The sequence below is a fragment of the Melozone crissalis genome, unplaced genomic scaffold, assembly GCF_028551555.1.
Source record: "Melozone crissalis strain CALT ecotype California unplaced genomic scaffold, PUWL_Pcris_2 ptg000520l_1, whole genome shotgun sequence".
NCBI lineage: Eukaryota > Metazoa > Chordata > Aves > Passeriformes > Passerellidae > Melozone > Melozone crissalis.
The window spans coordinates 1-27,357 of NW_026536221.1; the positions used below are offsets into that span (position 1 = coordinate 1).

At 52.0% G+C, this 27,357-nt stretch overlaps 1 protein-coding gene across 1 annotated transcript in view; it reads right to left on the reverse strand.

Moving 5' to 3' along the window:
* Positions 1 to 344: 344 nt before the first annotated feature.
* Positions 345 to 27,357, reverse strand: part of PTK2B (protein tyrosine kinase 2 beta) — a gene marked incomplete at its 3' end in the record, with an annotated part of 43,122 nt that continues 16,109 nt past the window's right edge. The window contains 18 exon segments of the mRNA XM_054295116.1: positions 345 to 627; positions 3,090 to 3,155; positions 3,249 to 3,311; positions 3,313 to 3,358; positions 7,603 to 7,807; positions 8,988 to 9,077; positions 9,176 to 9,276; positions 12,095 to 12,210; positions 14,080 to 14,180; positions 16,637 to 16,721; positions 18,218 to 18,315; positions 20,197 to 20,250; positions 20,448 to 20,494; positions 20,612 to 20,651; positions 22,031 to 22,148; positions 23,208 to 23,309; positions 23,405 to 23,479; positions 24,546 to 24,686. Of these exon segments, the coding sequence (XP_054151091.1) occupies positions 345 to 627; positions 3,090 to 3,155; positions 3,249 to 3,311; positions 3,313 to 3,358; positions 7,603 to 7,807; positions 8,988 to 9,077; positions 9,176 to 9,276; positions 12,095 to 12,210; positions 14,080 to 14,180; positions 16,637 to 16,721; positions 18,218 to 18,315; positions 20,197 to 20,250; positions 20,448 to 20,494; positions 20,612 to 20,651; positions 22,031 to 22,148; positions 23,208 to 23,309; positions 23,405 to 23,479; positions 24,546 to 24,686 (1,831 nt within the window).

Below are 27,357 nucleotides of genomic sequence, written 5' to 3' on the forward strand. Positions count from 1 at the left end.
CGCTCGGCACCTCGGCGGGGCTGGCGAGGGCGGGGAGAGCTGGCGCAGAGCCCCTCCGGAAGCTGGCGGCGCCGGGAACGCCGGGAACGCCGGGAACGCCGGGAACGCCGGCCGGCGGGCACCGGGAATGGCGGGCAACGGGAGCGGCAACGGGGGCGGCAACGGGAGCCAGGTTAGCGCGGACGGACGCACGGACGGACACGCGGGATGGACACGCAGATGGATGCACGGACAGACACATGGACGGAACATGGATGGATGCGCGGATGGACACACGGACGGACACGCGGATGGACACGCGGATGGATGCACGGACGGACATGCGTATGGACACACGGACAGACATGTGGACACACAGACGGACACGCGGATGGACACACGGATGGACACATGGATGGACACACGGATGGACACATGGATGGACACACGGATGGACGCACCGACGGACACATGGATGGATGCATGGATGGATGCATGGACGGATGCATGGATGGAGACATGGATGGATGCATGGACAGACATGCGGACGGACACGCTGACGGACACAGGGACGGACATGCGGATGGACACACAGATGGACACACAGACAGATGCACAGACGGACACATGGATGGACGCACAGATGGACTCACCAACCGACACATGGATGGATGCATGGACGGACACACGGATGAGACACGCAGACGGACACAGGGACGGATGCACAGACGGACACATGGATGGACACACAGATGGACACACGGATGGACACACGGATGGACACACGGATGGACACACGGACGGACACACGGATGGACACACGGGATGGACACACGGATGGACACGCAGATGGACACACGGATGGGCACACGGATGGACACACGGATGGACAGACAGATGGACACACGGATGGACACGCAGATGGATGCATGGATGAACACACGGATGGACACACGGATGGACGCGGGGGATGGACACATGGATGGACACACGGATGGACACACGGATGGATGCGTGGATGAACACACGGATGGACACACGGATGGATGCGTGGATGGACACAGGGATGGGCACATGGATGGACACACGGATGGACACAGGGATGGGTGCATGGACGGACACACGGATGGACACACGGATGGACGCATGGACGGATGCTGCATGGACGGATGCACAGATGGACACAGGGATGGACACACGGATGGACACATGGATGGACACATGGATGGGTGCATGGACGGATGCACAGATGGACACAGGGATGGACACACGGATGGACACACGGATGGATGCAATGGACGGGATGCACAGATGGACACATGGATGGACACACGGATGGACACATGGATGGACACATGGTGGATGGGTGCATGGACGGATGCACAGATGGACACATGGATGGACACATGGATGGACACAGGGATGGACACAGGGATGGATGCATGGACGGACACGCGGACACGGACGGACACGCGAGGGCGGAGCCGGAGCGCAGGAGAGAGCGGGGAACGGGCGCCGGGAGGCCGACCCCGGGATGGGGGATGGGGGATGGGGCTGGAAGTGGGCTTGGGATATTTTGGGGGAAATTTGGGGATTTTTTGGGATGTTTTGGGGTATTCTGGGTAATTTTGGGGTATTCTGGGGTAATTTTTGGGGTATTCTGGGGGTAATTTTGGGGCATTCTGGGGTAATTTTGGGGCATTCTGGGAGATTTTGGGGCATTCTGGGAGATTTTCGGAGATTCCGAAATGTTTTCAAATATTTTGGGAAAGTTTGGAGTTGTTTGGATATTTCGGGATCTATTTTGGGGTATTTTGGGGATATTTTGGAACATTCTGGGCTATTTTGGGGTATTCTGGGATATTTTCAGATTTTTTTTCAGATATTTCGGGATAGTTCAGAATCTTTTGGGGTATTTTGGAATATTCCAGGATATTCTGGGATATTTTGGGAAATTTTGGGATATTTGGGAATAGAGCGGGAACGGCGCCGGGAGCCGTCCCCGGGATGGGGATGGGGATGGGGCTGGAAGTGGGGCTTGGGATATTTTTGGGGATATTTTGGGATTTTTTCAGATATTTTGGGATTTTTTTTCAGATATTTTGGGAAAGTTTGCAATATTTTGGCGTATTTCGGGATTTTTTGGGGATATTTTGACATAGTTTGGAATATTTTGAAATATTTTGGGATATTCTGTGATATTTTCAGATTTTTTTTTTTCAGATATTTTGGGGCATTTTGGGGTATTTGAGGATATTTTGGAATATTCTGGGATAATTTTGGAATATTTTGGAATGCTTTGGGAATTTTTGAAATATTCTGGGATATTTTGGGATATTTGGGAATACTTTGGAATATTCTGGAACATTTTGGGACATTCTGGGATATTTTGGGATTTTTTCAGATATTTTGGGATAGTTTTGGAATATTTTGGGGTATTTTGAAATATTCTGGGATATTCTGAAATATTTTGAAATATTTTGGGATACTTTGGGATATTTTCAGATTTTTTTCAGCTGTTTTGGGATAGTATGAAATATTTTGGGATATTTTTAGATTTTTTTCAGTGATTTGGGGATAGTTTGGGATATTTTGGGGTATTTTGGGATATTTGGGGATATTTTGGGATATTTTGGGATATTTGGGAATAATTCGGGATATTCTGGGATATTTTCAAATTTTTTCAGCTGTTTTGGGATAGTTTGGGATATTTTGGGGTATTTGGGGATATTTTGGAATATTCTGGGATATTTGGAATATGTGGGGACATTTGGGGATATTCTGGGACATTTTGGGACATTTTGGAATATTTGGGGTTATTTTGGAATATTTTTGGATATTCTGGGGTATTTTGGGATATTCTGGGATATCAGGAATAATTCCTGCATGCAAAAACCCATCCAGCCCTGGACAGCTGCGGATTAATCCCCAAAATTCCAGGATGGCTTCAAATCCCCGTGGATTCCGGGGATGGGATTGGTCGCACCCCAAATCCCTCCAAGACCTTTCCCAACCTCAACCCCTCCGGAATTCCCCGACGGACGCAAACCCGGAGCCGACCCCAAAACCCCCAGAATTCCCAGGATTCCCCAAATCCCGGAATTCCTCACCTGGAATTGCAGCTTGGGCGCCAGCAGGTTATTCTGGGACGGCGGCTTGTACATGGGCCTGCTGGGCTGTGGGAATGGGGGGGAAAAAAAAAACCGGGAATTTTTCTGGATCTCATCCGGGAAATCCCAAATTTCCGCGGCTCCCGGCCCGTCCCCGACCTTGGGCGGCGGCTCCCGGAACGCCGGCGGCTCCAGGATTCTGGGGGGGCGGTGGCGGCCGCGTCCTCTCCTGCTCCTTGGCCAGCTCCTTCTCCATCAGGTAAATGTCGCTGCGGGGAGGGGACGGCGAGGTGACGATCGCGGGCAATTCCCGGCCTTGGGGACCCCTTGGAGGGTTTGGGTTTCCGGGAAAGGCTCGGATTCCAAATTTTCCCCATTAAAATTCCCGATTCCAAAGTTTTTCCCCAGATTTTTCCCCTCAGCATTCCCATCTCTCCATCCCATTCCAGAATCCCCAGCCTCGGAGACCCCTTGGAGGGTTCGGGTTCCTTTGCCATAAAAATTCCCAATTCCAAAGCTTTTCCCAAATTTTTTCCTCCTCGTTCCCAACCCTCCATCCCTCCATGGATCCTCCAGCATTCCCTTTGGAATTGGAGTGTTTCAATTCTGAGGAAAGGCTCTAAATCCAAAATTTTCCATTAAAATTTCCGATTCCCAAGTTTTTTCCATATTTTTCACCCACATTTCCATCAATCCATCCCTCCATGGATCCTCCAGAATTCCCTTTGGAGTTGGAGTGTTGCAATTCTGAGGAACGGCTCTAAATCCAAAATTTTCCATAAAAATTCCCAAGTTTTTTCCCCGATTTTTCATCCACATTCCATCTCTCCATCCCACTCCAGATTCCCAGCCTTGGAGACCCTTTGGAGGGTTTGGGTTCCTGGGAAAGGCTCGGAACCCAAACTTTGCCATAAAAATTCCCAATCCCACACTTTTCCCAAATTTTTTCCTGCTCGTTCCCAACCCTCCATCCCTCCATGGACTCTCCAGAATTCCCTTTGGGGTTGGAGTGTTTCAATTCTGAGGAAAGGCGCTAAATCCAAAATTTTCCATAAAAATTCCCAATTCCAAAGTTTTTCCCAGATTTTTCATCCATGTTCCCACCTCTCCATCCCATTCCCGAATTCCCAGCCTTGGAGACCCCTTGGAGGGTTCGGGTTCCTTTTCCATAAAAATTCCCAATTCCAAAGCTTTTCCCAAATTTTTTCCTGCTCGTACCCAACCTTCCATCTCTCCACGGATTCTCCAGAATTCCCTTTGGAACTGGAGCGTTTCAATTCTGGGGGACGGCTCTAAATCCAAAATTTTCCACAAAAATTCCCAATTTCAAAGTTTTTTCCCAGATTTTTCCCCTTCACATTCCCACCTCTCCATCCCATTCCAGAATTCCCAGCCTTGGAGACCCTTTGGAGGGTTTGGGTTCCCGGGAAAGGTTCTGAACCCAAAATTTCCCATAAAAATTCCCAATTCCAAAGTTTTTCCCAGATTTTTCCTCCACATTCCCATCAATCCATCTCTCCATGGAACCTCCAGAATTCCCTTTGGAGGTGGAAGGTTTCATTTCCCAGAAAAGGCTCTGAACCCAAAATTTTCCGTAAAAATTCCCAATTCCCAAGTTTTTCCCCGATTTTTCATTCACATTCCCATCTCTCCATCTCATTCCCAAATTCCCAGCCTTGGAGACCCTTTGGAGGGTTTGGGTTCCCAGGAAATCTTCTGAACCCAAAATTTTCCATAAAAACTCACAATTCCAAATTTTTCCTCCTCATTCCCAACACTCCATCCCTCCATGGATTCTCCAGAATTCCCTTTGGAATTGGAGTGTTTCAATTCTGAGGAAAGGCGCTAAATCCAAAATTTTCCATAAAAATTCCCAAGTTTTTCCCAGATTTTTCCTCCATATTCCCAACCCTCCATCTCTCCATGGATCCTCCAGAATCCCCTTTGGGGTTGGATGGTTTGGATTCCCGGGAAAGGCTCTGAACCCAAACTTCTCCATAAAAATTCCCAATTCCAAGGTTTTTCCCAGATTTTTCCCCCACATTCCCACCCTTCCATCCCTCCATGGATCCTCCAGAATTCCCTTTGGAGATGGAATTTTTTGCTTCCGAGACAAGGCTCTGAACCCAAACTTTTCCATAAAAGCTCTCGATCCCTCACTTTTCCCAACTTTTTTCCTCCTCATTCCCAACCTCCCGTCCTTCCATGAATCCTGCAGAATTCCCAGCCTTGGAGACCCTTTGGAGATGGAGGGTTTCAATTCTGAGGAAAGCCTCTAAATCCAAAATTTTCCCTCAAAATTCCCAATTCCAAAGTTTTCCCCAGATTTTTTCCTCCACATTCCCAACCTTCCTTCCTTCCATGGATCCTCCAGCATTTCCAGCCTTGGAGACCCTTTGGAGGGTTTTGCTTCTGAACCCAATCTTCTCCATAAAAATTCCCAATCTGAAATTTTCCCTCGATTTTTCTCCCACCATTCCCCCCCAACATTCCCACCCCTTTCCATGGTTCCTCCACCATTCCGAGCCCACCTGAGGCTGCAGAGAATTTGGGCTTGGAGAAAACTCGGAGAGACCCCTTGGGAGCTGGAGCGATTCACTTCCCAGGAAAGGCTCTGAACCCAAAGTCTTCCATAAAATCTCCCAATCCCAAACTTTTTCCCAACTTTTTCCCCCCAACATTCCCACCCCATCCCATGATTCTTCCACCATTCCAGGCCCACCTGAGGCTGCAGAGCAGCTCCTGGAATCTGGGCTTGGAGAAGCCTTGGAGACCCTTTGGAATGGGCGTGGGTTCCTTCCCAGCAAAACCCAAACTCCTCCACCAAAATTCCCAATCCCAACCTTTTCCCAGCTTTTCTCCCCCCCAACATTCCCACCCTTTCCACAGTTCCTCCACCCTGCCAGGCCCACCTGAGGCTGCAGAGCAGCTCCTGGAATTTGAGCTTGGAGAAGCCTTGGAGACCCTTTGGAGACGCTTTCCTGGGAACCAAAGCCCTTCCAAAAGGTCTCTGATGCTCCTCTAAGCCCAAACCTTTCCATAAAATCTCCTGATCCAAAGCTTTTCACAGATTTTTTTTCCTCCACCTTCCCAACCCTCCATCCCTCCATGGATCCTCCAGAATTCCCTTCGGAGTTGGAATGTTTCACTTCCCAGGAAAGTGAAACATTCTGAACTCAAACTTTGCCATAAAAACTCCCGATCCAAATTTTTTTCCCATATTTCTCCCCCACATTTTCACCTCTCCATCCCACTCCAGAATTCCCAGCCTTGGAGACCCTTTGGAGGGTTTGGGTTCCCGGGAAAGGTTCTGAACCCAAAATTTCCCATAAAAATTCCCAATTCCAAAGTTTTTCCCAGATTTTTCATCCACATTTTCACCAATCCATCCCTCCATGGACTCTCCAGAATTCCCTTTGGGGTTGGAAGGGTTCGTTTCCCAGGAAAGGCTCTGAACCCAAAGTTTTCCATAAAATCTCCTGATCCAAAACTCTTCCCAGATTTTTCCCCCACATTTTCACCTCTCCATCCCACTCCAGAATTCCCAGCCTTGGAGACCCTTTGGAGGGTTTGGGTTCCCGGGAAAGGTTCTGAACCCAAACTTCTCCATAAAAATTCCCAATCCCAAAGTTTTTCCCAGATTTTTCCCCCTCATTCCCAACCCTCCATCTCTCCACGGATCCTCCCGAATTCCCTTTGGAGCTGGAGTGCTTCACCTCCCAGAAAATGTTCTGAACCCAAACTTCTCCATAAATTCCCGAATCCTAAATTTTTCCCACCTTTTTCCCCCCAACGTTCCCACCCCATCCCATGGTTCCCCCACCATTCCAGGCCCACCTGAGGCTGCAGAGCAGCTCCTGGAATTTGGGTTTGGAGGAGCCTTGGAGACCCTTTGGAGACCCTTTGGAAGGGGATGGGATTGGAAGGGCTTTGATTCCCGGGCAAGGGTCTCCAAAGGGTCTCCAAGGCTCCTCCAAGCCCAAACTTCTCCATAAAAACCCCCAATTCCAAGGTTTTTCCCAGATTTTTCCCCCACATTCCCACCCTTCCATCCCTCCATGGATCCTCCAGAATTCCCTTTGGAGTTAGAATGTTTCACTTCCTAGGAAAGGCTCTGAACCCAAACTTGTCCATGAAAACTTTCAATCCCACACTTTTCCCACATTTTGCGTCCACATTCCCATCTCTCCGTCCCACTCCAGAATTCCCAGCCTTGGAGACCCTTTGGGGGGTTTCAATCCCAGGAAAGGCTCTGAATCCAAACTTCTCCATAAAAACTCCCAATCCCAAAGTTTTTCCCAGATTTTTCCCCCTCATTCCCAACCCTCCATCTCTCCACGGATCCTCCCGAATTCCCTTTGGAGCTGGAGTGCTTCACTTCCCAGAAAATGTTCTGAACCCAAACTTCTCCATAAAAATTCCCGATCTGAAATTTTTCCTCGATTTTTCTCCCACCATTCCCCCCCCAACATTCCCACCCCTTTCCACGGTTCCCCCAGCGTTCCGGGCCCACCTGAGGCTGCAGACGAGCTCCTGGAAGCGGGGCCGCTCGGCGGGGTCGTAGTCCCAGCAGCGCGTCATGAGCGTGTAGAGCACGGGCGGGCACGGGTCGGGCTTGGGCAGCCGGTCGCCCTTCTCCAGCACGCCGATCACGTCCTTGTTCTCCAGCCAGAAGAACGGCTGCTTCCCGAAGCTCAGGATCTCCCACATGCACACGGCTGCGGGACGGGAGCGGGAACCCACCGGGATTCCCGGGATCCCCCAATTCTGAATCCCACGATCCCCTTCTGAATCCCAGAATCCCACAGTTCTGAATCCCAGAATCCCACAGTTCTGAACCCCAGAATCCCCCAATTCTGAACCCCAGAATCCCACAGTTCTGAATCCCAGGATCTCACAATTCTGAATCCCAGGACCCCACAGTTCTGAATCCCAGGATCTCACAGTTCTGAATCCCAGGATCTCACAATTCTGAATCCCAGAATCCCACAGTTCTGAATCCCAGGATCCCACAGTTCTGAACCCCAGAATCCCCCAATTCTGAATCCCAGAATCCCACAACTCTGAATCCCAGGATCTCCCAATTCTGAATCCCACGATCCACCAATTCTGAATCCCAGGATCCCACAATGCTGAATCCCAGGATCCGCCTCTGAATCCCAGGATCCCCCAATGCAGAATCCCAGGATCCCACCCCATTATGACAAATCCCAAAATCCCCCAATTCTGAATCCTGGGATCCCCAGTTCTGAATCCCAGAATCTAACAATTCTGAATCCTGGTATCCCACTCCACAATGCTGAATCCCAGGATCCCACTCCATGCCATGGGAATCTGATCAATCCCAGGATCCCATTCCATGGTGATGAATCCCAGGATCCCACTCTGAATCCCAGAATCCCACAACTCTGAATCCCAGGATCCCCCGATTCTGAATCCCAGGATCTCCCAGTTCTGAATCCCAGTATCCCACTCTGAATCCTGGAATCCCACTCTGAATCCTGGGATCCCACCTCACAATGCTGAATCTCAGGATCCCACAATTCTGAATCCCAGAATCCCACAATTCTGAATCCCAGAATCCCCCAACTCTGAATCCCGGGATCCCCCAATTATGAATCCTTTGATCTCCCTCTGAATCCCAGAATCCCATAATTCTGAATCCCAGAATCCCCCAACTCTGAATCCCAGAATCCCACAACTCCGAATCCCCGGACCCCACAATTCTGAATCCTAGGACCCCACAGTTCTGAAACCCAGGATCCCCCAATTCTGAATCCCAGGATCCCCCAATTCTGAATCTCAGGATCCCCCAGTCCTGAATCCCGGGATCCCGCCCCGAATCCCAGTATCCCCCGATTCAGAATCCCGGTATCCCGCCCCGTTCCCGCCCCTCACCGAACATCCAGACGTCGCTGGCCGTGGTGAAGCGCCGGAAGTTGATGGACTCCGGCGCCATCCACTTGATGGGGAGGCGGGAGATGGAAGCTGGAACGAGCCGGGAATGATCCCGATCCCACATTTCCCCCGTCCCCGGCCATCCCGAGGGATCCACGGGATCCCAAATCCCGCGGGGTGGATCCCACCTTTGTAGTACTCCTCATCCTCGATGTAGCGCGAGAGGCCGAAGTCGCCGAGCTTGACGCACTCCGGGGAGGCCACCAGGATGTTCCGGACGGCGATGTCCCTGCGATTCGGGATTTGGGATTTGGGATTTTGGATATGGGATTTGGGATTTGGGATGTGGGATAATGGGATATGGGATTTGGGATCCATAGGATTTGGGATTTGGGATATGGGATTTGGCATATGGGATTTGGGATGAGGAGAGGGGAGGCCACCAGGATGTTCCGGACGGCGATGTCCCTGCGATTCGGGATTTGGGATTTGGGAATTGGGATTTTGGATATGGGATTTGGGATTTGGGATTTGGGATCCATGGGATAATGGGATTTGGGATCCATAGGATTTGGGATTTGGGATATGGGATTTGGCATATGGGATTTGGGACGTGGAGAGTGGAGGCCACCAGGATGTTCTGGACGGCGATGTCCCTGGGATTCGGGATTTGGGATTTGCGATTTGGGAATTGGGATTTTTGGATATGGGATTTGGGATTTGGGATTTGGGATCCATGGGATAATGGGATTTGGGATCCATAGGATTTGGTATTTGGGATATGGCATATGGGATTTGGGACGTGGAGAGGGGAGGCCACCAGGATGTTCCGGACGGCGATGTCCCTCCGATTCGGGATTTGGGAATTGGGATTTGGGATATGGGATTTGGGATGTGGGATAATGGGATTAGGGATCCATAGGATTTGGGATTTGGGATTTGGGATTTGGGATTTGGGATTTGGGATATGGGATTTGGGATATGGGATTTGGGATTTGGGACGTGGAGAGGGGAGGCCACCAGGATGTTCCGGACGGCGATGTCCCTCCGATTCGGGATTTGGGAATTGGGATTTGGGATATGGGATTTGGGATGTGGGATAATGGGATTAGGGATCCATAGGATTTGGGATTTGGGATTTGGGATTTGGGATTTGGGATATGGGATTTGGGATATGGGATTTGGGATATGGGATTTGGGATTTGGGACGTGGAGAGGGGAGGCCACCAGGATGTTCCGGACGGCGATGTCCCTCCGATTCGGGATTTGGGATCCATGGGATTATAGGAATTGGGATAATGGGATTTGGGATATGGGATTTGGGATGTGGGATAATGGGATAATGGAGGAGCCACCAGGATGTTCCGGACGGCGATGTCCCTGCGATTCGGGATTTGGGATTTGGGATTATGGGAATTGGGATTTGAGATCCATAGGATTTGGGATCCATGGGATAATGGGATTTGGGATCCATAGGATTTGGGATTTGGGATATGGGATTTGGGGTTTGGTATATGGGATTTGGGATGTGGAGAGGGGAGGCCACCAGGAAGTTCCGCACAGCGATGTCCCTGGGATTCGGGATTTGGAATCCGTGGAATTATGGGAATTGGGAATTGGGATTTGGGATTTGGGATGTGGGATAATGGAAGGGGGGGGCACCACGATGTTCCGGACGGCGATGTCCCTGGGATTTGGGATTTGGGATCTGTGGGATTATGGGAATTGAGATTTGGGATTTGGGATGTGGGATAACGGAGAGGAGAGGCCACCAGGATGTTCCGGACGGCGATGTCCCTGGGATTTGGGATCGGTGGGATTTGGGGTCATTGGGATAATGGAATAATGGGATTTGGGATGTGGGATATGGGATATGATAATGGAGAGGAAAAATCACCAGAATGTTGCGGATGGCGATGTCCCTGGCATTCGGGATTTGGGATCACTGGGATCCATGGGATTATGGTATTTGGGATTTGGGTTGGGATAATGGGATTTGGGATATGGGATATGGGATAATTAATGGGATATGGGATGTGGGATATGGGATATGGGATGTGGGATAATTAATGGGATAATGGGATTTGGGACCCATGAGATAATGGGATAATGAGATATGGGATAATGGAGAGGAGAGGCCACCAGGATGTTCCTGACGGTGATGTCCCTGGGATTTGGGATTTGAGATCATTGGGATAATGGGATAAGGGGATTTGGGATATGGGATTTGGGATGGGGGTTGTGGAGAGGAGACGCCACCAGGATGTTCCGCATGGCGATTCCCTGGGATTTGGGACTTGGGATCCGTGGGATTACGGGATATGGGATAATGGGATAATGGGATAATGGGATAGGGGATTTGGGATAGGGGATTTGGGATAGGGGATTTGGGATAGGAGATATGGGATATTGGGGTAACAGGATAATGGGATAACATGATAATGGGATAATGGGATAATTAGACAATGGGATGGGATAATGGGATGGGATGGGATAATGGGATGGGATAATGGGGTGGGATGGGATGGGATGGGATGGAGCAGAACCCTCACCCAGCCCACACAGCTCCCCAAAGCCACCACCCCCTCTCCACCCCTGCTCCCACTCCCACCATCCCCCTATCCATGACCCCGCCTTCCCCCGCCCATCCCGGAATTCCACAGGGCTCCCATCCCAAATCCCGAACCCCAAATCCCGAATCTCAAATCCCAAACCCAAATCCCAAATCCCGAATCCCGAATCCCAAATCCCGAATCCCAAATCCTGAATCCCAAATCCCAAATCTCAAATCCTGAATCCCGAATCCCAAACCCCAAACCCCAAATCCCAATCCCAAATCCCAAACCCAAAATCCCGAATGCCAAATTCCAAATCTCAAATCCTGAATCCCAAATACCCATCCCAAATCCCAGATCCCGAATCCCAAATCCCGAATCCCAAACCTCAATCCCAAATCCCAAAAACCCGAACCCCAAACCCCAAACCCCAAATCCCAAATCCCGAATCCCAAATCCCAAATCCCAAACCCAAATCCAAACCCCAAATCCCAAATCCCAAGCCCCAAATCCCGAATTCCAAATCCCGAATCCCAAATCCCTGGATCTCACCTATGGACACAGTTGACGGCCTCCAGGTAGGCCAGGGCCTTGCTGACCTGCAGCGCGAACAGCACCAGCGTGGGCACGGCCAGGCCCGCCCGGTTCTGCTCCAGGTACTGACCCAGCTGCAACGGCACCGTCCCGACAGGGTCACACCGGGAACGGCGGGAGGCGGCACTCACCGCCAGGCCCACCGGGACCCAGGGATCCTGTCCTCTCCATCCATGAGGATCCATGAGGATCCATGGATCCTGCCCTCTCCAAAACTCCCACATGGGTCCATGTGATGGTGCCCTCTCCATCATTCCCACCAGGATCCAGGGATCCTGTCCTCTCCATCCATGAGGATCCATGGATCCTGCCCTCTCCAAAACTCCCACATGGGTCCATGTGATGGTGCCCTCTCCATCATTCCTACCAGGATCCAGGGATCCTGCCCTCTCCAAAACTCCCACATGGGTCCATGTGATGGTGCCCTCTCCATCATTCCCACCAGGATCCAGGGATCCTGTCCTCTCCATCCATGAGGATCCATGGATCCTGCCCTCTCCAAAACTCCCACATGGGTCCATGTGATGGTGCCCTCTCCATCATTCCCACCAGGATCCAGGGATCCTGTCCTCTCCATCCATGAGGATCCATGGATCCTGCCCTCTCCAAAACTCCCACATGGATCCATGTGATGGTGCCCTCTCCATCATTCCCACCAGGATCCAGGGATCCTGCCCTCTGCAAAACTCCCACATGGATCCATGTGATGGTGCCCTCTCCATCATTCCCACCAGGATCCAGGGATCCTGCCCTCTCCAAAACTCCCACATGGGTCCATGTGATGGTGCCCTCTCCATCATTCCCACCAGGATCCATGGATCCTGCCCTCTCCAAAACTCCCACATGGGTCCATGTGATGGTGCCCTCTCCATCATTCCCACCAGGATCCATGGATCCTGCCCTCTCCAAAACTCCCACATGGATCCATGTGATGGTGCCCTCTCCATCATTCCCACCAGGATCCATGGATCCTGTCCTCTCCATCCATGAGGATCCATGGATCCTGCCCTCTCCAAAACTCCCACATGGGTCCATGTGATGGTGCCCTCTCCATCATTCCCACCAGGATCCATGGATCCTGTCCTCTCCATCCATGAGGATCCATGGATCCTGCCCTCTCCAAAACTCCCACATGGATCAATGTGATGGTGCCCTCTCCATCATTCCCACCAGGATCCAGGGATCCTGCCCTCTCCAAAACTCCCACATGGATCCATGTGATGGTGCCCTCTCCATCATTCCCACCAGGATCCAGGGATCCTGTCCTCTCCATCCATGAGGATCCATGAGGATCCATGGATCCTGCCCTCTCCAAAACTCCCACATGGATCCATGTGATGGTGCCCTCTCCATCATTCCCACCAGGATCCATGAGGATCTGGCCCTCACCGTCAGTCCCAGCAGGATCCATGGATCCTGCCCTCTCCATCATCCCAAGGATCCATGGATCCTGCCCTGTCCATCACTCCCATGAGGATCCATGAGAACCCATGATGATCCATGGATCGTGCCCTCTCCATCCATGATGATCCATGCGTGCTGCCCTCTCCATCCATGAAGATCCATGAGGATCCATAAGGATCCATGAGGATCCATGGATCCAGCCCTCCCCATCATTCCCATCAGGATCCATGAGGACGCATGGATCCTGTCCTCTCCATCCATGAGGATCCATGGATCCAGCCCTCACCGCCAATCCCACCAGGATCCAGGGATCCTGTCCTCTCCATCAGTCCCACCAGGATCCATGGATCATGCCGTCTCCAAAATTTCCACATGGATCCATGGATCCTGTCCTCTCCATCCATGAAGATCCATGAGGATCCATGAGGATCCATGGATCCTGCCCTCTCCATCATTCCCATGAAGATCCACGGATCCTCTCCTCACCATCCATGAGACCATGATCGGGGTCGGGATGGGGGTCGGGATGGGGGTCCCACCTCTCCGTAGGGATAGAGCTCCATGACGATCCAGGTGGGCTCGTCCTCGGCGATGCCGATGAGCTTCACGATGTGCGGGTGGTCCAGCTTCTTCATCAGCACTGCGGGGACGGCGAACGGAGATCACCCCACAGGTGAGACTGAGTAAAGCTCTGCATGTTTTTAGTTTTCCAAACCGTTCAAGTGCAAAACCAAACCCGCCAATCTTTAAACGCTTTTCAAATAACACACAAACAAAACTAAAAAAAAAATCCTCCTGTTCTAATTAGAAACCCTAATGTTAGCGTTCAAAACCACATAATCACCGTGGATTATATGCTTATAATGCACGGGGGATTATCTTTTTTATTAAGAGCTCTGGGAATCGGGGTGTATTCAACCCAAATCTGACTCCGACCATACATCCCAAATGATCATGTTTTATACTCTGTCGTTACATAACTTTCACGTTAATTATTAAACTTATATTGTTCTATTGCATACATAAATTTAGCCCCTCTCTGAATTTCCAGCATAGTTCCTCACTATTCTTCTTATGGTTATATAATAATTACATTTAATTACTAAACAATCATCACATCTAACAATGATATAATTTATCACGCTGCTTTACGCAGGTGCGGTTGATCTGGGAAAGCGCAAAGCCGAACATTTTAGATTCTACCTTTAACTTTTCCCAGGGTTCCACTATCACTAACTCTAGACAAATAAAAAGTCCATTTCAATTAATAACGCAGAGCAAAAAGTGTACTTCTGTCTCCACCAGTGCCAAAATTAAGTAAATTCCTACAAAAAACGCCAAACCATATCGCACTTCAAAACCTGTTATCAAGCCCAAAACCGAAAAAAACAAGGACGCAAACGAAAACCGAATCAAAAAATCCCAAGTCTCACCCGACGCCTCTTGTACCTGACGTTCTTTGTACATCAGCAAAACCCATGAACTCTAATTTTGTGCCAATGGTATTTAGAAGGATGCTAATTAAATACTGAATGTTCATTTAACAAAACGAATTTTTAGCTGAAAACTTAAGTTCTTGTTCTCGTTTAGAAAAAAATCCCATCAAAACTTAGTTCTTCAAAGAGACGGGGCAAAATTAAATGGCGTGCTTGTATCCCAATTCCCACCTCGGGATGGAGGATCCCCCCAATTCCGGGGGATCCCCACCCCCGGTGTGCGGGATGGAGGTGGGAATTGTCCCGGATTTCCCAAAGGGGTTGGAGATCCTGGGGTTTGGGTTCCTCCAGCCGGGGATTCCAGAAGTTTCTCCACCTCTCCAAGATTCCCTTCCCGTAATTTTGGGGTTTTGGGGTCCTATCCCGGGTTTCCTATCCCCCAATTCCGGGGGATCCCCACCCCCGGTGTGCGGGATGGAGGTGGGAATTGTCCCGGATTTCCCAAAGGGGTTGGAGATCCTGGGGTTTGGGTTCCTCCAGCCGGGGATTCTAGAAGTTTCTCCACCTCTCCAAGATTCCCTTCCCGTAATTTTGGGGTTTTTGGGGTCCTATCCCGGGTTTCCTATCCCCCAATTCCGGGGGATCCCCACCCCCGGTGTGCGGGATGGAGGTGGGAATTGTCCTGGATTTCCCAAAGGGGTTGGAGATCCTGGGGTTTGGGTTCCTCCAGTCGGGGATTCCGGCAGGTTCTCCACCTCTCCAAGATTCCCTTCCCGTAATTTTGGGGTTTTGGGGTCCTATCCCGGGTTTCTGGGCACGGATCAACTCCTTCGTCCTGCATCCTGAATTCCAAGGGCTCCTTGTTCCTTCAGGATGCCAAAAAACCTCACCAGGACCTTCAGGATCCCAAAAATCTTCACCAGGACCCTTAGGATCCCAAAAAAACACCAACAGGACCCTCAGGATTCCAAAATACCTCAGCAGGACCCCCGGGACCCCAAAAACCACAAAAACCAAATCAAAAACCACAGCAGGACCTTCAGGATCTAAAAAAACCCCAACAGGACCCTTGGGATCCCCCAAAAAAACATAAAAGGACCGTCAGGATCTCCAAAAACCCCAAAAGGACCCTCAGGACCCCAAAAAACTCCATCAGGACCTTCAGGATCCCCAAAAAACCCCAAAAGCACCTTCAGCATCCCAAGAAACCTCAGCAGAACGGTCAAGATCCCGAAAATTCCACCATGACCTTCAGAATCCCAAAAAAACCCCAAAAGAACCCTCAGGACCCCAAAAAAACCCCATCAGGACCTTCAGGATCCCAAAAACCTCCATCAGGACCTTCAGGACTCCAAAAAACCCCAGAAGGACCCTCAGCATCCCAAAAAACCTCAGCAGAACCATCAAGATCTCAAAAAAGCCATGGTAGGACCATCGGGACCCCAAAAAACCTCATGAAGACCTTCAGGATCCCCAAGAAAACCCAAAAGAACCTTCAGGATCCCAAAAACCTCCATCAGGACCTTCAGGACCCCCAAAAAACCCATCAGGACCATCAGGATCCCAAAAAACCTCAAAAGAACCCTCAGGAATCCCCCAAAACCCCAGAAGAACCCTCAGGAACCCCAAAGCCCCCCATGATGACCCCCCTGGTGGGTACCGGCTTCGCTGAGGAACTTCTCGCGGTTCTCGGGGCTGCAGTCCTTCTTGCAGGTCTTGACGGCCACCTCGATCTTCTCCCCCTTCTGCCGGGATGGGTGGGAAAAGCGGGAATGGGACGCCGGCAATTCGGGAATTGGGATTTGGGATCATGGAGAAGGGAAGGGTGGTGGGATCTCACCAGGGTGGAGGAGAAGGGACGGGTGGTGGAATCTCACCAGAGTGGAGAAGGGAAGGGTGGTGGGATCTCACCAAGGTGATGGAGAAGGGAAGGGACGGATGGTGGGATCTCACCAGGTTGGTGTGAGAAGGGAAGGGTGGTGGGATCTCACCAAGGTGATGGAGAAGGGAAGGGTGGTGGGATCTCACCAGGGTTCAGAAGGGAAGGGTGGTGGGATCTCACCGGGGTGATGGAGAAGGGAAGGGCGGTGGGATCTCACCAGGGAGGAGAAGGGAAGGGTGGTGGAATCTCACCGGGGTTTGTGAGAAGGGAAGGGTGGTGGGATCTCACCGGGGTTTGTGAGAAGGGAAGGGTGGTGGGATCTCACCGGGGTGATGGAGAAGGGAAGGGTGGTGGGATCTCACCGGGTTGGAGGAGAAGGGACGGGTGGTGGGATCTCACCAGGGTGAGAAGGGAAGGGTGGTGGCATCTCACCGGGGTGGAGAAGGGAAGGGAAGGGTGGTGGGATCTCACTGGGTTGGTGTGAGAAGGGAAGGGTGGTGGGACCTCACCAGGGTTCAGAAGGGAAGGGTGGTGGGATCTCACCGGGGTGGAGGAGAAGGGAAGGGTGGTGGGATCTCACCAGGGTGGAGAAGGGAAGGGTGGTGGGATCTCACCGGGGTTTGTGAGAAGGGAAGGGAAGGGTGGTGGCATCTCACCGGGGTGTAGGAGAAGGGACGGGAAGGATGGTGGGATCTCATCATGGTGGTGTGAGAAGGGAAGGGTGGTGGGATCTCACCAGGTTGGTGTGAGAAGGGAAGGGTGGTGGGATCTCACCGGGGTGATGGAGAAGGGAAGGGTGGTGGGATCTCACCAGGGTGGAGAAGGGAAGGGTGGTGGGATCTCACCAGGGTTTGTGAGAAGGGAAGGGTGGTGGGATCTCACCAGGGTTCAGAAGGGAAGGGTGGTGGGATCCCACAAGGGTTGGAGAAGAGAAGGGTGGTGGGATCTCACCAGGGTGATGGAGAAGGGAAGGGAAGGGTGGTGGGATCTCACCGGGTTGGTGTGAAAAGGGAAGGGTGGTGGGATCTCATCAGGGAAGGGAAGGGTGGTGGGATCTCACCAGGGTTCAGAAGGGAAGGGTGGTGGGATCTCACCGGGTTGGAGGAGAAGGGAAGGGTGGTGGGATCTCACCAGGGTGATGGAGAAGGGACGGGAAGGATGGTGGGATCTCATCATGGTGGTGTGAGAAGGGAAGGGTGGTGGGATCTCACCAGGGTTCAGAAGGGAAGGGCGGTGGGATCTCACCAGGGTTCAGAAGGGAAGGGTGGTGGGATCTCACCGGGGTGATGGAGAAGGGACAGGAAGGATGGTGGGATCTCATCATGGTGGTGTGAGAAGGGAAGGGTGGTGGGATCTCACCGGCGTGGTGTAGGTGCCCTCGTAGACCTCTCCGAAGAACCCTTCGCCCAGGATGCGTCCCAGCGTCACGGCGTCGCGGCTGATCCCAAAGTGCTGGACTGGAACGGGAATGGGAACGGGGATGAGGAGATTCCGTGATCTTACCGGGAGATCCACCAGGAATGAGCACCTGGGAGGTGTCCATGGCTACCGAGGCTCTCAGGCCATGAGGATCCAGGAGGATCCATGAGGAGCCATGTGTCCTGCTCTCTCCATCCATGAGGATCCATGGATCTTCCCATCTCCATCCATGAAGGTCCATGAGGATCCATGAGGAGCCGTGACAATCCATCTCCATCCATGAGGATCCGTGAGGATCCATGGATCCTGCCATCTCCATCATTCCCACATGGATCCATGGATCCCGTCCTCTCCGTCCATGAAGATCCATGAAGGATCCATGAGGATCCATGGATCCTGCAGATCGCCAAAATTTCGACACGGATCCATGGATCCTCCCATCTCCATCCACGATGATTCATGAGGATCTGTGATGATCCGTGGATTCTCCAGTCTCCATCCATGATGATCCGTGAGGATCTGTGAAGATCCACAGATCCTGCCCTCTCCAAAATTCCCACATGGATCCATGGATCCTCCCATCTTGGATCCATGGATTGTCCCATCTCCATCCATGAAGATCCATGAAGGATCCATGAGGATCTGCGAGGACCCATGGCTCCTGGCCTCTCCAAAATTCCCACAGATCCTCCCATCTCCATCCATGAAGATCCATTATTATCTGTGAGGATCCATGGATCCTGCCCTCTCCAATATTCCCGCAAGGAGCCATGGATCCTCCCATCTCCATCCATGAAGGTCCGTGAGGATCCATGAGGAACCGTGACAATCCATCTCCATCCATGAGGATCCATGGATCCTGCCCCCTCCCATATTCCCACAAGGATCCATGGATTCTGCCATCTCCATCCATGAAGATCCATGAGGATCTGTGAGGATCCATGGATTCTGCCATCTCCATCCATGAAGATCCATGAGGATCTGTGAGGAGCCATGGATCCTGTCATCTCCATCCATGAAGATCCATGAGGATCTGTGAGGATCCATGGATCCTGTCATCTCCATCCATGAAGATCCATGAGGATCTGTGAGGATCCATGGATTCTGCAATCTCCATCCATGAAGATCCATGAGGATCTGTGAGGATCAATGGATTCTGCCATCTCCATCCATGAGGATCCATGGATCCTGCCCTCTCCATCCATGAGGATCCATGAGGATCTGTGAAGATCCATAGATCCTGCCCTCTCCATCATTCCCACAAGGATCCACAGATCCTGCTCTGTCCATCCATGAAGATCCATGAGCATCCATGAATCCTGCCCTCTCCATCCATGACAATGCATGAGGATCTGTGAGGAGCCATGACAATCCATGATTCTGTCCTCCCCATCCATGAGGATCCGTGAGGATCCATGGATCCCGTACTCTCCAAAATTCCCACATGGATCCATGGATCCTCCCACCTCCATCCATGAGGATCCATGAGGATCTGTGATGATCCATGGATCCTGCTTTCTCCATCCATGAGGATCCATGGATGCTGCTCTCTCAATCCATGAGGATCCATGAGGTTCCATGGATCCTCCCATCTCCATCCACAAAGATCCATGATGATCCATGAGGATCCATGAGGGTGCATGGATCCTGCCATCTCCAAAATTCCCACATGGATCCATGGATCCTCCCATCTCCATCCATGAGGATCCATGAGGAGCCGTGACAATCCATCTCCATCCATGAGGATCCATGAGGATCCATGGTGCCTCTCATCTCCAAAATTCCTACATCATCCATGGATCCTCCCATCTCCATCATCCCAGCTCCCCGAGGACCTTCTGAGAGCTTTGGTGAGCCTGGGACAGGAATTTGGGATGGGCAGGAGGAACTGCTGGAGAAACCCCATGGGAATCACCTACTTCCAGATCTCGGCCTCGAGGACTCGTCCAGGATTTCCGCATAAATTTCGGAATCTGGGGGAAAAAAACGGGATACGGGAATGGGATCAGGAAGCTTGGTGGTCCTCCAGCATCTCCAGAGGGTCTGGTGCTCCTCAAGGATGCTTGGATGCATCCCAACCCTCTGGAGAAGATCTGGGGGTGTCCAGAATTCCTGAATCCCGCACGGAACGTGTCCCAGACCGGGATGGTGGGAACGGGGATGGACTCACCGCCGCTGACGCTGTGGGACAGCGTGGAGAACCTCTCGCCGAGATTCCTGAGGGTGGGAACAGGGTCAGGGAGTGGGATCAGGGATGGGGAATGGGGAATGGGAACGGGATCCCGACCCCGCGATGGGAACGGGAATCCTGGGAAAAGGGTCGGGATCACTCACGGGGCCGGGATCTGCGGGAGGCTGATCCTCTTCTCGCGGTCTGCGGGGAGGATGGGGAAAGGTCCCATCCCATCCCAATCCCATCCCAATCCCATCCCAATCTCATTCCCATCCCAATCCCATCCCTTCCCATCTCATCCCATTATCCCATCCCTCCCATGCCAATCCCATTCCATCGCATGGATTCCATCTCATGCATCCCATCCCACCCCATCCCATTAATTCCATGTCATCCCATGGATCCCATCCCCTGGATCCCATCCCATCCCATCCCATCCCATCCCATCCCATCCCATCCCATCCCATGGATCCCATCCCATCCCATCCCATTAACTTCACCTCATCCCATGGATCCCATTCCAATCCCATCCCATTGATCCCATCCCATCCCAATCCCATCCCATGCATCCCATCCCACCCCATCCCATTAACTCCATGTCATCCCATGGATCCCATCCCCTGGATACCATCCCATCCCATTATCCCACCCCATCCTATCCCATGGATGCCATCCCATCGATCCCATCCCAATCCCATCCCATGGATCTCATCCCATGGATCCCATCCCATTTCTTTATCCCATTATCCCATTCCATCCCAATCCCATCCCATGATCCCAATCAATTGATTCCATCCCATTGATCTCATCCCATTCCATCCCATCTGATGGATCTCATCCCATCCCATCCCACCCCACCCCATCTCATGGATCCCATCCCATCCTGTCCCATGAATCCCATCCCATCCCATCCCATCCCATCCTATTATCCCATGGATCCCACCCCATTATCCCATCTCCTTGATCCCATCCTATTGATCCCATCCCATTATCCCATTACCCCATTATCCCACTATCCCATTACCCCATTATCCCACTATCCCATTATCCCATCATCCCATTATCCCCCTGTATCTCCATCCTTTCTCTCCATCCCATCCCATTATCCCATCCCCTGGATCCCATATCCCATGGATCCCATCCCACCCCATTATCCCATTATCCCATTATCCCATTATCCCATATCCCATAATCCCATACCCCATTATCCCATTATCCCATTACCCCATTATCCCATTATCCCATTCCATCCCATTACCCCATTATCCCATATCCCATTATCCCATATCCCATTATCCCATTATCCCATTATCCCATTATCCCATTATCCCATTCCATCCCATTACCCCATTATCCCATATCCCATTATCCCATTATCCCATTATCCCATTATCCCATTATCCCATTCCATCCCATTACCCCATTATCCCATTATCCCATTATCCCATTATCCCATTATCCCATTATCCCATTCCATCCCATTACCCCATTATCCCATATCCCATTATCCCATTATCCCATTACCCCATTATCCCATTACCCCACCCCAATCCCTCTACCCCACCGTGCCCCATTCCCACCTTTCCTGGGGAAGGCGATCAGCGATGTCTCCGTGCCCCCCTGGAGCCGGCAGTAACCGTCGATGAGGTCGGCCATGTTCTCCGCCTCGGCCAGCGACGACGTCCGGATCGACAGCGACTGGGAATAACGGGATGGGAACATGGGATTGGGGTCACCCCTTCTGCCCAATCCCATTATCCCATGGATCGGGGTCACCCCTTCTCCCTGATCCCATACCGGCATCCCATGGATCGGGGTCACCCCTTCTGCCCGATCCCATCCCACCCATCCCATGGATCGGGGTCACCCCTTCTCCCCAATCCCAGCATCCCATGGATCGGGGTCACCCCCTCTCCCCAGTCCCACCCCATGGATCGGGGTCACCCCTTCTCCCCAATCCCATCTCATCATCCCATGGATCAGGGTCACCCCTTCACCCCGATCCCATCCCATGGATCAGGGTCACCCCTTCTCCTCAATCCCATCCCCGTATCCCATGGATCAGGGTCACCCCTTCTCCCTGATCCCATCCCATGGATCGGGGTCACCCCTTGTCCCAAATCCCATCCTGCCCACCCCATGGATGGGGGTCACCCCTTCTGCCCAATCTCACTTTTGCAAAACCACCCATCCCAGTATTCCATGACACCCAGGATAACACCAAAGATATGGGATATGGGATATGGGATATGGGATATGGGATAGGGGATATGGGATATGGGATATGAGATATGAGATATGGAATAGGGGATAGGGGATATGGGATATGGGATATGGGATACCGGTATGGGATATGAGATATGGAATATGGGATAGGGGATAGGGGATATGGGATATGGAATATGGGATGTGGGATACAGGATATGGGATATGGGATAGGGGATATGGGATATGGGATATGGGATATGGGATATGGGATATGGGATAGGGGATATGGGATACAGGATATGGGATATGGGATAGGGGATATGGGATATGGGATATGGGATATGGGATATGGGATATGAGATATGGAATAGGGGATAGGGGATATGGGATATGGGATATGGGATATGGGATATGGGATATGGGATGTGGGATGTCGGATGTGGGATACGGGATAGGAGATATGGGATGTGGGATGAGATATGGGATATGGGATGTGGTACATGGGATATGGGATACGACATTCCCAGGAATTCTCTCCCAGTTCCTCACCTGGGGGGTCCCGCCCAGCCCCAGCTGCAGCAGAGCCTGTCCATCCTCTGTGGTGGAGCACCGGATGGATTTGATATCCCGGAATTCTGCCAGGCAGGTGGGCTGGGAAGGGGGGAATTAATCAGGAATTCCATCTGTGGGAGGTTTCATCCCTGACCCTGAGGGGACAGTTCCCAATTCCCAGCTGGAATTCCCACCTTGGTGTCCGTGCTGGTCACCTGGCGGATGCCCTTAGGGCCGATCACCAGGTCCACGGTGATGTTCCATCCTTGCTGGGGGCAGCAGGAGCAGGAGCGGGATTTGGTATGAGGGGCATTCCCAAAGGTCAGGCTCCATCCCAATCCCTCTCCATTAAATCCCAACCCTGCCCTCATCCCATCTCCAGCTCACTCTGCCCCATTCTATTGCCATCTGCCACGTCTGTTCCAAGTGTGTCCCATCCCATATGCCATATCCCATCACACCCCATCCCATATCCCATATCCCCTATCCCATATCCCATATCCCACATCCCGTATCCCATATCCCATATCCCATATCCCATATCCCATATCCCCTATCCCATATCCCATATCCCACATCCCACATCCCATATCCCATATCCCATATCCCATATCCCACATCCCATATCCCATATCCCATATCCCATATCCCATATCCCACATCCCACATCCCATATCCCATATCCCCCCATATCCCATATCCCAAATCCCATATCCCAAATCCCATATCCCATATCCCACATCCCCTATCCCATATCCCATATCCCCTATCCCATATCCCACATCCCACATCCCACATCCCCTATCCCATATCCCACATCCCACATCCCACATCCCCTATCCCATATCCCACATCCCACATCCCACATCCCCTATCCCATATCCCACATCCCACATCCCATATCCCCTATCCCACATCCCATATCCCATATCCCATATCCCCTATCCCATATCCCATATCCCACATCCCATATCCCATATCCCATATCCCATATCCCATATCCCACATCCCACATCCCCTATCCCATATCCCACATCCCCTATCCCATATCCCACATCCCACATCCCATATCCCCTATCCCCTATCCCATATCCCACATCCCCTATCCCATATCCCACATCCCACATCCCATATCCCCTATCCCATATCCCATATCCCATATCCCATATCCCATATCCCATATCCCAAATCCCATATCCCATATCCCATATCCCATATCCCACATCCCACATCCCACATCCCACATCCCATCTCCCACATCCCACATCCCATATCCCATATCCCATATCCCATATCCCATATTCAAAATCCCATATCCCGTTTCCGGTCACTCACGACGAGCTGGCATCGGAAGCTTTCCTGATCGATGGGGGCGAAGGTGCTCAGGGTGTGCAGGAATTTCAGGATGCACTCCTCCTCCCGCAGCAGCGCGTACTGCTGGAACGTCTGCTGGATCATCTTCCGCAGCTGCCGCGGCTGATGGGACAACAGTGGGACATCGGGAACGAGAACGCCGGGATTGGGGTGGGATATGGGAATGGGGCGTTGGATACAGGAACAGTGGGATGGACACGATGTTGGGTTTGGGAACACTGGGATGGAGACAGTGTAGGGTACGGGAATGCTGGGATGGACAGTGTTGGATATGGGAATTTGGTGTTGGATTTGGGAATGGTGGGATGGACACAGTGTTGGGTTTGGGAACACCAGGATGGGGGTGAAGGCATACTGCTCGAACATCTGCAGGATCATCTTCTGCAGCTGCCGCGGCTGACGGAACACCACCGGGACATCAGGAATGGGAACGGGAATGCCGGGATTGGGGTGGGATATGGGAATAGGGGGATGGACATGGTGGTAGATACAGGAACAGGGCATTGGATATAGGAACAGCAGGATGGACACGGTGTTGGGTTTGGGAACGCTGGGATGGGGCCAGTGTGGGATACAGGAACACCAGGATGCAGATGGTGTTAGGTTTGGGAACACTGGGATGGACACAGTGTTGGATATAGGAACAGTGGGATGGACATGGTGCTGGCTACAGGAACACTGGGATTGGGGCTGAGTGGGATATGGGAATGGGGCATTGGATATGGGAACGGCAGGATGGACACAGTGTTGGGTTTGGGAATGCCAGGATGGAGGCGGTGTGCGATATGGGAACACCAGGATGGACGTGGTGTTGGATACAGGAACAGGGTGTTGGATATGGGAATGTGGGATGGACACGGTGTCAGGTTTGGAAACACCGGGATCAGGGCGGTGTGGGATATGGGAACACCAGGATGGACACAGTGTCCAATACGGGAACACCAGGATGGGGATGGTAGCGGATACAGGAACACCGGGATGGATGCAGCATCGGGTACGGAAACGGTGGGATGGGGGTGGTGTGGGGTATGGGAATGCTGGAATGGGGGCAGTGTGGGGTGCAGGAACATCCGGATGGGGATGGCATGGGATATGGGAACAGGGCGTTGGATATGGGAACAGCGGGATGGACACGGTATAGGATATGGGAACAGGGAGATGGGAATGGTATGGGATATGGAAACATTGGGAATGGGGCAGTGTGGGGTACGGGAATGCCGGGATGGCGGCGGTATCCAATATGGGAACACCAGGATGGGAGCGGACACATGAACATAGGAGCTGTGGGGGGATAGGGGCACAGGGACGCACAGAAGGACACACAGGGACACACAGGGACACACAGGGACACACATATGGACACTCACATGGACACACAGACACAGGGACACGTGGACACATAGAGGGACACGCAGACACACAGTGACACACACGGACACACACAGGGACACACAAGGAGACATGGACATACGGACACACGTGGACACAGAGGGATACATGGACACATGGACACACAGGGACACACAGGGGACACACAGGGGACACACAGGGGACATACATGGACACACAGAGGGACACACAGACATACAGACACACATGGACACACAGACACATGGACACCCATGGACATATGGACACCATGGGCATACAGAGACACGCGGAGGGACACACAGACACACACACGGACACAGGGACACAGGGACACAAGGACACACAAGGAGATAGGGACACATGGACACACAGGGACACACACACAGACACACGGACACACAGGGACACACAGAGACACACGGACATCCAGACAAAGATGGACACACAGACACATGGACACATGGACACCCAAGGACACACGGACACACATGGACACACAGGGACACAAGGACACACAGAGACACACAGGGACACATGGACACACACAGAGGGACACATATGGGCACACAGACACGTGGACACACAGACACACAAGGACATACACAGGGACACACGGACACACAGACACACAAGGACATACACAGGGACACACGGATACACAGGGACACACAGGGACACACACAGGGGACACACAGGGGACATACATGGACACAGGGACACGCAGAGGGACACACAGACACACACATGGACACAGGGACACATGGACACACAAGGAGATAGGGATACATGGACACACAGGGACACACACACAGACACACGGACACACAGGGACACACAGAGACACACGGACATCCAGACAAAGATGGACACACAGACACATGGACGCATGGACACACAGGGACACAGAGGGACACAAGGACACACAGGGACACACAGAGACACACGGACATCCAGACAAAGATGGACACACAGACACATGGACGCATGGACACACAGGGACACAGAGGGACACACTGACACATGGACACACAGAGACACACGGACATCCAGACAAAGATGGACACACAGACACATGGACGCATGGACACACAGGGACACAGAGGGACATACTGACACATGGACACACAGAGACACACGGACATCCAGACAAAGATGGACACACAGACACATGGACGCATGGACACACGGACACAGAGGGACACACTGACACATGGACACACAGAGACACACGGACATCCAGACAAAGATGGACACACAGACACATGGACGCATGGACACACAGGGACACAGAGGGACACACTGACACATGGACACACAGAGGGACACAGACAAGGACACACACAGACACACATGGACACACGGACACACAAGGAGACACGGACACAGGTACACAGACACATGG